A 12,009-nucleotide genomic window follows, 5' to 3' on the forward strand; every position below is an offset into this window, starting at 1 on the left:
ATAATTGCACTTGTCATCCCAAAGTATTCACAATGCTTTTAAACCATGCACACTACAGTAGGAATCACTTCAACAACCACTGAAATCAAACTACCTCTAGGGTTGAATGCAACAACTCTTTAACATTGCACAGCAATAATACACTACAGATTAAGACAGGAAGTGTCAAAGATTACCATATCCAATTGACACAACATCAGTAATTTAGGTAGGCAGAATGTAATTACTCACATTCTAATTTTGCCCTAACGCTGGGTAGAACTTCTACTCCTGTAAAGATGCCATAGAATCTTTCAGGCCCATAAACTGTTGCAAACTATTTCACATCTCATTATAAAAAATTAGGCATCTTCAGCCACACAGTGACCACTTCATTGTTGCTTGGGCAATAACTAAGTAAGGACTCAAGAGTTAAGAATGGAATCTACATAATCACCAGTGCCTCATGACCTTATAAATAAATAAATAATAATTTATTTCACAGACATCCTGGGGTGACGTCTGTGAAATAAATTATTACGGTCTGCTTAGCTTGTAAGATCTGATGAGATATATAACACATTATTTAAATGCATGTTTTAATTCAGTCTGATAAAATAATTAGTATAGGAAACTATATTCCCATGCCTCACTAACCTTCAATACAGCTTGACCATTAGTTTCTCATAGATTTGCCATGAATTTAGTGTCCCCAAAGGCTAAATTGTGTATAATCACATCAGTTACAGACATCACTAAAACAGATATATTCATATGAGCTCTAAACACATCTGCCGACTTCGGTGAGTTAGATAATTTGTAATTAATATTGCATGATTGCACGGTGCAGTTGACACCTATTCACTAATGGAGAAACACTCCCATGTAAGACCTTTGTACAAAGTTTACTGATCCTGCTCTTTGTTCAGCTTTGTTTGACAGACTTGTATGCTATGTGCTATATAGAGATATACAACTCAGTATCAGCAAAGCCCATGCTACAGTGCATACAGGTAATGAATGAAGCCTTAATACAGCCCTGTACTCTAGTTAAATATGTCACTCTTCTCTTGCATGGACAGGGAATTAACAGGATAATTCCACTTAAACTAATCAATTACATATACTATACACATTTTTCGTTCTTACTGGTCCTTGTGTTTTTATGGACTTAAAGTCACAGTTTGGGCTGGCCAGAAAACAACATTTCCATTTTGTGAAAAATTTCAAGCTTTGGGAATTTGTTTTTGCGGAACAAGACCAAGAGCTTTCAACAGTTTTAATGAAAAAACAATAACAAAAATATGTATGTGACAGAGAGACAGAGACTACATAAACCCCATATTAGCCAATAGCCCAGTGGTTAGCATGCTTACCTATGATATGGTAGGCCCAGCTTCAAATCTCAGCTTTAAATGAAACTATTGGTTATTATAGGGAGTGTCTGTCTTTCTGTCTCTCTCCCCATTGAGAAATGTTCCCAGCAAACGTTTTGTCAAAACCAATGTGTTTCTGTGAAGTTTAGGTCTTGATGAATCAGCATTTTCCAATGACAAGACACAGTCAAAAAATTCCCAAGGAGCCCTACTCACATTACCTGTAAACTCCTCAGTTCAGATGTATGATTCTCCCATTATCACTTGCTGAGCTGCATCTATAGTGCAGGATGCAAGCATTATATTTCCAATATACTGTAAAAATTAATTAAAATTAAAAGGAAAAAATAGTTTACCATATATATAGACATGGGGTACCAGCCAAACTGCCCATGTGGAACATCATAGATGAAACTCATATCCATTAGAGCCAAACATAAGCTCCCCCAGCCTCTCAAGCTAATGGAGAATCTCTATTTACTTTTGCAAGCAGAAGGGCTTTCAATGCGACTGCTATAGAAAGAGGTGGTACCTATATGCAAACTAGCCAGAAAACTATATGTACCCTATTTTGCTCCATTTTTTAACTTAGTTCAATGAAAAATATCACCTACAACTCATTGTTCCTTTGATCTCCAACAGGTATTTAGGATGATTTCAAATCCCATCTCACAGTGAAGACAGAAGCATCATTGTAAGAAGAAAGTGCATAGGTAAATACTAAACAACACAGCAAATGATAACAAAGACAAGCAAGCTACCTTGTAGAACTTCCTTCTTTTTTGTTTTTTCCACTCATCATGTAGTCTGTCTATACATGTTTCCCAAATAAGCACAATTTTTTTTAACTTGTGTTTCTTTTTTACAATCAACCTTGCAACATGATATTTCAGGCAACTAATTTAACATGCTGTAAATTCTACTGAACTGCTGTGACTAAATATCCATGCACATGCTCCACATCCCTCAGCTTAAACATTTTTTTAAAAGTAAAAAGGGAAAACAAAACAAACAACCTCTACAAAAGACTACCAAAGCCTTGAAAGTCAACTCACCAGAGTTGGGGTCAGAGTTGCCATCAGCTTCAGTCCTCTTGTCCGGTGAGGCCTGGTCGTAGAATTCGTCCTGTGGCTGAACCAGAGGGAGAGGGTGTGAGATCAGGGTTCCACTACCCACAGGCTCATGGTCTCCTAGACCACTGTCACTGCAGCTTTCCTGGGAGCCATCAGGGAGGTGAAACGTAACACGGCGCTGGGACTACAAAGAAGAGCACAGGACATGCTGATTAGTGCTCTTTTTTCTGTTCTCTCTCTTAACAAAAAAAAAAAAAAAAAAAAGACTCCTGTGGCACTTTTTTTTTTTTTTAACCCTGTACAGCAACCCAGGGAAGAAGGCATGCAGGAGAGTGGAGGTTCAGAGGTTTCCATGAGCTCATCTCTGAAGCAGGCGTCTCAACAGAAAGCGCTTTTATGTGTTTCTTGCCATGTTAAAGGGACGACATACAAATCTTGTCTTGAAGAACAGAAATCTTTGGGAACTATGCTAAGAAAAGTAGGCAACGTAACACTGATGATTTAATCATCCATTGAAGTCAGCAAACAGTGTGAACATATCACCTACACAATCAGTGTGTGTATCTTAAAACTTTTCCCCACTCTTTCCAGGACCAGAATGATAAAAGTCTATTTAATTATACTATCCATTGTTGTGTGCAGTGTTGTTGTAGACATGCTGGCCTGAGGATACTAGAGAGACAAGGTGGATGAGGTAATATTTACTGAACCAACTTCTGCTGGTGAGAGAGGAAAGCTTTCTAGCTACACATATCTCAGGAAGAGCTCTGTGTGGCTCACAAGCTTGTCTCTTTCACCAAAAGAAGTTGGTCCAATAAAAGATAAAACCTCACCCACCTTGTCTCTCTATTTAATTATACTAACACTTAGCATTTATAACATTGCTTTGAAATTACAATGATTAACTAGGATTCACAGAACACATCCATGGAATAGCTGATTACTACAACAATTTTACAGAGGGGAAGACTAAGGTTAGATGCTTTGCTCAATGGAACAGAGTGAGTCAGAGCCAGGATTAAAAGTTATCTCAAATTACAGGACAGAACTAAGGGAATCTGACCAAAATAATTGCACAGGATACACCTGAAATGGTTAACAAACAATCTTGATTTTTAAACAACTCTCGACTAAGGAAGTAAGCTGACTTTGTGAATTGGGACCACAAAATGATCTAGTAATTCCTCAAGAGTCACACAGTACTGCAAGATGCAAACTCCCCCTTTTAGCAGCTAGTGGCTATGGAACAGAATGAGGTTTTTCATAAAAGCAGTATGATCATAATATTAAGTGTATCATGAGATCGTTACATTCTCAGACACTGGACGCAACTAGAGCATCCCAAGAGAGGAGATACCTTAAGTTTAGCACATCTTCCCTCACAATCTGAATTGTAGTAGTGGACAGTTTGAGTGATCTGGTTAGGTGAGATGGTATGGGATCCAGGATAGATTCACAATCTTAGTGCTGAGCTTTGGAAGCCTTTAGATTCTAATGTCACCCCCCCGGCTTGTTGTCTGACTGAAGTCAATAGGAGCAGCATTGGGCCCATATTCATTATGATGTGGAGAAAATCTAGAGATAACACTATTAATGGTGTGTTTACTCATTTCAGCCATTTGAAAACAGTTGTGCAAGACAATCAATATCCTCCTCCGGGCTCCCTTTTTATTCATCGTACTTGGTCAAACCTAGATGCTTGATTGAACCCATTTTGTTGGATTACTGCTTAATTTAGCCAATACCACACTGAGTAATTGAGACAGCCGACCAGGGAAATAATCCACTTCCTTCCCTGAGGGACCAAGGGACGCACCCCACCCATGTACCTATCCGCTCCACCGATACTGACTTGGACTCCTTATTCATTCCATGGATGGCGAACTCGAGCCCACTTATTCACTGACACTTTAAAAACCCTTGCACTCCAATCTGGGTCTATGCCGGTTATGCGATATGTATGTATTTTTCATCCTTGCAAACGATATCTGAAACCCCCCATAACCCAAGTCTAACCCCAGATGTACAGTACCTTCCCTCTCAACCTGTATATATTTCATTTTAAACATTTACTTTAATAAAATTTTTAAATCTGTTCTTATCAAATAAGCTTAATTTTTTTTTCTTTTAAGACATTCCTCACACTGTAATACCAGTTTCCCAGCTGTTGCAAAGTGGTGTAGTTCCATTGAAATCAATGACCTTTGCCAATTTATACCAGCCGAAGATTTAGCTCTCAGTGTTTTATGACTAGGCCAAATTTTACATCAAACTATACCAGTTAGTTTATTTTATGGACTTCTTTCACTCTGTAGTTGATTCTCTGAACATACTGTGTAATCAGTATTGCTAGCAGATTCTTTTTCCATTAGATATGAACAGAATACATTTCAATTCTAAACAAATATAGCTTAGTATCTTTTCCTTGTTACCTATCAGCTCTGTGTTCTTGGGGAACCAGGGCACAGTACCAGCCTGTCTGACTCACGAAAGACTTCCGACCCCTCCCCAGCCCCACAAGCCTCCGCTTGAACCAAAGCTGATCAGAAGAAAGACTTACAAAAAGCAATGAAAAGGCAGGGAGAGACATCTAAATCCCTTTGCATCAAAGGTTACAAAGTAATGCTCAGGCATTAAGGTAGGGAGGGATAGCTCAGTGGTTTGAGCATTGGCCTGCTAAATCCAGGGTTGTGAGTTCAATCCTTGAGGGGGGCATTTAGGTATCTAGAGCAAAATCAGTACTTGGTCCTGCTAATGAAGGCAGGGGACTGGACTTGATGATCTTTCAAGGTCCCTTCCAGCTCTATGAGATCAGTATATCTCCAAAGGTGGGACAGGGAAGCATCTCTATTAGCATACAAAATGGAGAACAGAGATTCCAAGGCAAGAACTACACTGAACTCTGGAACCAGAAAAGCACTGCATGATGGGCAACCTCTGCTCCAGATCTTAATGAATCCACACCTGTACACACCCAGCCCAGTAGTATCAGACAAATTATAGTAATAAATCCTTTACTGATATCCAAAATACCAAAGCTGCCTAATTGCATTGTGAGCTGCCCATAGCCAGGAATGGTCTGTTCCCATTGTCTAGCCTGGTATATTCCCTTGAGCCATCAGTTTACCCACAAACCCTATCTAGTGTTCTCCCTTGAACCACTGTTCTTTCCCTACAGAAAACCCTACCCATGCTCAAGTAATACTCTGATGCCTGGACCCAAAATCTGCATCAGTTCCATTGGGACTTCATCTTCACCTGACTGATCATGCTGGGGGCTCTGCCTGTCTCCAGCACTCCAGACCCTCAGCTACTACCACTGGCTGGGAATGCTGATTGATTCAAGCTTCACGGACTGGTGAGAACCCAGCTCACTCACTCTCTCTCTAGCTAGGTATAGCCTTCTGACCCTGACTTGTGTGATCAGTTATAGTTTTGTAAACCTAACTTTTGTAATCAAATTTAAGTTAGATTTAATATCATAACTGTTTTGTTTGTTTGGCTCTCGTTGTATGGTTTACTTGGCAATAAATAACTTTCATGGTCAGGCTGGTTGCTTCTCTCTCACTCCCCGCTCGTAGGTGTTTTAGGCTTCCCCATTCGCTCTGCAGCAGCACTTCTCGTACCTAAGCTAAAAGATCCCTGCAGGCCCCAAAATCCTGTGGTGTTTACTACCAGAACAATTGTAACATGAAAGTGGGGATAGGGATGTGTGGATCCTGGGACATATGAGGGTGGCAGCTTGGAAGTACTACTCGACCCAGTCTGCTGAGTCCAGGGGCACATGAGGGTGGCAGATTGAAGTGCTGCTCGACCCAGCCTGCTCAGTGCAGCCTCTCTTCCGGTGCAGTGCCCATGGCATATGAGGGTGACAGCTTGGAGGTCTGTTCAACCCAGCCTACTGAGTCCAGGGACGTATAAGGGGTCAGCTTGGGAGTGCTGATTAGCCCGGTCCTCTCAGACGCGCTCTGTTAATGTGTGTGTGAATGTTCGTCTGATTCTGGGGCTGGAAGAACCCAGCCCTGGAGAACCTAGGTCCTGCAGGATAGCTCCATTGGGAGGGGACTTGCAGAAGGGAGAAGTAGAGCTCCACATGAAAACACAAGTGACTCAAGCAGCACATTGATAGAATTACAGACACCCCCCCCCAAGAGTAACCCTAATAAATGAGCGTACCCCAAAGTAACGGGCAAATCTGGTAACATTCTGCATTTATCTCCAAACAACCACATTCAAAGTACTGTATTTCCAAAACAAGAGATGATGACACTAGCAGGACTTTCAGCAGCATATTCTGCTGAAAGAAAGGCATATTCTTTTAATATTTGTGAAGTAAAAGGGCAACATAAGGCAATGTCAATGGTTGAGGAAAACAGATCTCTAAATTAGGGATCCAATAAAAGTCCTTCTCTTCAGGACTATATAAAATAGTTAAGAAACAATAGGGTCTGACTCAGCTAAACAGAATCATCTGCAATTCCAAGAGCGTTCCAAAGGCCTCTAGGGTTATATAGCAAAGAAAGCTGATTGTAGTTAAAACAATAATTCCTCATACTAACAGGCATACACAATCCATTATGGCTGCTTCCACTCCATTGTCATGTCGGGGTGTTATAACAAGGGGATTGGATACATAAGAGTACCTAGATCGATATGGGTCAGGTTTTTCCTGGCTGATTAGTCAGCTGAAGATACATCTCACAGCTTCAACAATGACAGTGGGAGCTCTTTAGCTGACAGCTCAGTTTTTGAAGTTGTCCAGTGAAAGAAGAAAGGTTTCAGCTGTAGAATTGGAGCACATCACAAGTATCAATGGCTATGGGGGACCCAAGGCATATGATGATATATGATGACATAGTCAAGGTCAATCAGGAAACTAGAGGAGTCATGAAACATACACAACAACCAAAGTCCCATTCTGGTGCATTAAGTCAACACTTCCTTTCTTCCCTTTCCCCCCAAAACAGCCCAATCCATCCCATCCTAACACCAAAATAAGGAAGTATTGTTAGCATGCAATGGGCAGGCACCTTCCAGCCCTTCCTTTTCCTCCCTTGTCCCCTCTGTTTTGTTAACCTCCAATACATAACTCTCTCTACTGAACTCTCCTGCATGAGGACCACACTTATTTTTTTTTTTTTTGAAGCTGCCCATTTCTTTTCCTTTTTCTTTCCTCACTACTGTTCTGTCTGTTGGCAGGAGCTCTCCCTCCTCCATCTATCATGTATCATCTGTACAGTCACTAACTACAGCATTTTCAATTTTTTTTTCAGATGGGGGGGATCAGTCTATGCTATATTGAAATGCATCAATGTGAGCAACACCTAGCACATCCAACACACATGTGGATGATGGCCCTTATGATCTCATCTGCAGCTTTTTAGCTGTATTTCATGCACACACATAATACCTCTACTAGCTTGTTAGCATTTTTCACTTTTCTAATTACAAAACCTGTCTGCACTAAATTCACTTTTTAAAATATATGTATTTTTAAATGAGTGACTTTTTCCATGGAGACTGTATTAATAACCAAAACCATTCTAAATATACATTCTTAGCAGATACCATAGCCACTTTGAAGCAGTAAGAAATGGTCTAAGAAGAAAGCAAGTTGGGAATGTACAAGTATCAGAAATTAATCAGCAACTAAATTTTTGCAGTGACTACAGCAAAACTTAAAGATCTGCATAATATATAACCATGTATCATTGTGTGAGTAACATTCTATCGTTTAACAAATCCATTAGATCTTGACATCATGGATTTCAGTCCCATTTGAGGTCAATCATGCAACAATCTACATGTGATTAAGGCATCAAATGAGCCTACAAATCACTAAGGCTGGACAAGCCATTTGAAAACCTTTCTGCCCTGTAAGATTCTGCTGAGCTGAATCCAAATGTTGCAAGTGAAGGTTCAATATACACCACGACAATGTGGAGGCTGTTTGTGTCACAACATTGATGCAAACTTGCTTATATCACATCACATTTTGAGCATGATTTAGGGAAATACAACTTAGATGGAGTTACTATAAGGTGTTCACATAACTGGTTGGAAAACCATTCCCAGAGACAGGTTTCAGAGTAGCAGACGTCATAGTCTATATCCACAAAAATAACAGGAGTACTTGTGGCACCTTAGAGACTAACAAATTTATTTGAGTTATCAGTGGTTCACAGTCATGCTCGAAGGGCATAACGATGGGGTCCCATAGGGATCAGTTCTGGGTCTGGTTCTGTTCAATATCTTCATCAATGATGTAGATAATGGCATACAGAGTACACTTATAAAGTTTGCAGATGATACCAAGCTGGGAGGCAGTAAGTGCTTTGGAGAATAGGATTAAAATTCAAAATGATCTGGACAAACCAGAGAAATGATCTGAAGTAAATAGGATGAAATTCAATAAGGACAAATGCTCTTAGGAAGGAACAATCAGTTGCACACATACAAAATGGGAAATAACTGCGTAGGAAGGAGTACTGCAGAAAGGGATCTGGGGGGGGTCATGTGGATCACAAGCTAAATATGAGTCAATAGTGTAACACTGTTGCAAAAAAAACCAACCTCATCATTCGGGGATTTATTAGCAGGGGTCTTGTAAGCAAGACACAGAGAAGTAATTCTTCCACACTGATTGGGCCTCAACAAAAGTATTGTGTTCAATTCTGGGCACCACATTTCAGTAAAGATGTGGACAAACTGGAGAAAGTCAAGAGAAGAACAACAAAAATGACCTATGACAGAAGATTGAAAAAAATGGGATTTTAGTCTGGAGAAGAGAAACCTGAGAGGGGATATGGTAACAGTTTTCAAGTACATAAAATGTTGTAACAAGGAGGAGGGTGAAAGAAAAATTGTTCTCCTTAATCTCTGAGGATAGGACAAGAAGCAATGAGCTTAAATTGCAGCAAGGGTGGTTTAGGTTGGATAATAGAAAAAACTTCCTGTCAGGGTGGTTAAGTACTGGAGTAAATTGCCTAGGGAGGTTGTGGAATCTCTATCATTGGAGATTTTTAAGAGCAGGTTAGGCAAACACCTGTCACGGATGGCATAGATAATACATAGTCCTGCTACAAGTGCAAGGGACAGGACTAGATGACCTCTCGAGGTCCCTTCCAGTACTATGATTCTATTAGGTTTGCTGCCATTTATGGTCAGAATTGAAATCTAAACTTTTCATCATATATTCAGTCCTAGATTATCATTAGAACTGGGCAAAACTCCATAGTTTAAGATTTCCTTTCAATTTATCTCATTCCTGATGTACATGTATTTGCACTGCATGTGTTTGAGTTTCAGATGGACACAAAAATCAAAATTCAACTGAAACCACCCATGTAAATCTATGAAGCAGGCCAGGTTCCCTCAACTGCTTTTTGAACCTGGGCTGAGTTTTAATTTAAAAAAAATATATATATTTTGTGCTGTTTCAAGTGTCACTGAAACACAGCCCTCTTTAGTCACCTGGTGCAGGAGATTCCATACAGCTCATCCCGCTAAAGGATTATTTCACATATGATACAGAACATTTCTCATGCCTTTGATATTGTTATATCAGGGATTGGCAACCTTTGGCATGTGGTCCATCAGGGAAAGCTGCTGGCAGGTTGGGATGGTTTGTTTACTTGCAGCGTCCGCAGGTTCAGCTGATCACAGCTCCCACTGGCCGTGGTTCACTGCTCCAGGCCAATGGGGGCTGCGGGAAGTGGTGGTCAGCATGTCCCTCAGCCCGTTGCCGATCCCTGTGTTATAGTATTGTGACACTGGCTGACCACATCATGCTAGAGTGTATTCTGGTCAGTTCACTTGTGTAGATCAAAGTAAGGGTTAGATGTATAAGTGCATATTCAGATGTTTCAACTTAATGAAAACTAGTGAAATTTTACTGGTATTGTTTTTGCTTATCTGTTCCTGTCATAATGCAATAGCAAACGCTGTATGGTAAATAGCCTTGTTACTAAATTACTCAAAGAAATCTTGTAAAATGCTAATGAAGGACTTAAGGACTTTAAGAGAAAATGCTAATTTCAAAGCAGTTGTCCATCATGTATATGGTCGAGGTCAAAAGTCTAAGTGCTTCCCTCACTCAGAGTCATCAAAGGAAAAGCCCACATTGGTAGAGAGACTTCTTTCTTTGGGAAGATACTATAAATATGGATTCAAGGAAAGATCCTGTATTTCTGAACTGTTTGGATTCTAACGGGATAGAATAACTGAATGAGAAGACAGCGATCCCCGAGTTATTATGGATAGCGCTGAAAAACATTTGGGAGGCTGGCACTTTAGTACATCATTGCCACCAGTTGGAGTTACTAACTGATTTATCTCTTGTTATATTTTAGCTGCTTTAAACACTCAATAACTCATTTCTTTTCTAAGTTAATAAATCCTTAGTTAGTTTACTATAGAGTTGGCTGCCAGCATTGTCTTTGGTGTAAGATCTGGAGTACCAATTGATCTGGGGTAAGTGGCTGGTCCCTTGGGACTGGAAGCAACCTCATGGTGTGATTTTTGGTTTTAATAACCTTTTATCATAAAGTTCAGTGTGCCTGGGTGGCAAGAGAGACTGAGGAGTCTGTCTGTGATTCAATGGTAAGACTGGTATGGAGATGCAGGAGCTCACATTTGTTACCTGCTTGGTGAAATATTATTATAGAATACACCACCAGTTCGGGTATCTGCCTTGACAGTCTTCTCACAGTCTGCCCTGAGGTAAGTATTCAGAGTTGTGAGCCACTCTAGACAGTGTGACAAGTATCATCAGTGTTTTCCAACATGTAGAGATTATTCAAGTTACACTGTGAATGCAATTTTGTTCTGGGGAAGGTATTTGAGACTAGTTGGCCAGCCAGCTGATGCCTTTCATCATAACAACAAACAAAACTGCAGCACACAACAGCAAAACAGCCCTGAGTTAAACTGATTTAGTTGCCTATTGCTCATCGCAAAAAATGAGAGCTGATTGTGGCTTTCCAAGAATATGAATTTCAGTTTGCTTAAATACTGGATATCAATAATAGCTATAGTATTTTGTGAATGTCAACAGCAACAACAACAAAATGCCTTTCTTTGAAAATATTCCTAATCTTATTGTTCAGGTACAGAACAATAAAGCTGTGTTTGCCACAGCATATTACATTTTCATGGTAAACTTGTTTTATTTCAAAGCATTAAAACCTATTTAAAATACACTTTAGTCATAGCTTATCTTTTCCCCCCATATATTCTACTGTCACAGTTTTTCACACTTTTGTTGCCTTGATGTCATGAGTTGTAATTAAAAATGAACAAAACACAAATTTTTAAAAAAGTAGAGTAAAAAAATCTGGAGCTCTTTGGCTGCTTTCCAAATGCTGTAGATTGGTATGAAAGTTAAATGTATTGTGCCTAAGTACTGTATTTTCAGCAGACAGGTTTTGTAAATATAGGTTGATACTAGATTTACATTTGGGATTTACTACAGTATTCCTCAGTAAATGGCACAGAACAATCTTAAAGCCCTTACTGAGGCAAAACAATTGATTTTAAGTGAATTTTGACTTTTATGGGTAATTTTGCCTGAGCAAGAATTT

The 12,009-nt window shown here is 39.8% G+C and overlaps 1 protein-coding gene across 1 annotated transcript in view; it reads right to left on the reverse strand.

The window, feature by feature from the left end:
- PCDH9 (protocadherin 9) overlaps nucleotides 1–12,009 on the reverse strand; it is a 904,321-nt gene that overhangs the window by 320,997 nt on the left and 571,315 nt on the right. The window contains exon 3 of the mRNA XM_039482820.1: nucleotides 2,411–2,612. Coding sequence (XP_039338754.1) covers nucleotides 2,411–2,612 — 202 coding nt within the window. The remainder of the gene's footprint in view (nucleotides 1–2,410; nucleotides 2,613–12,009) is intronic.

Source organism: Mauremys reevesii, linkage group 1 (genome assembly GCF_016161935.1).
Source record: "Mauremys reevesii isolate NIE-2019 linkage group 1, ASM1616193v1, whole genome shotgun sequence".
In the NCBI taxonomy this organism is placed as follows: Eukaryota; Metazoa; Chordata; order Testudines; family Geoemydidae; genus Mauremys; species Mauremys reevesii.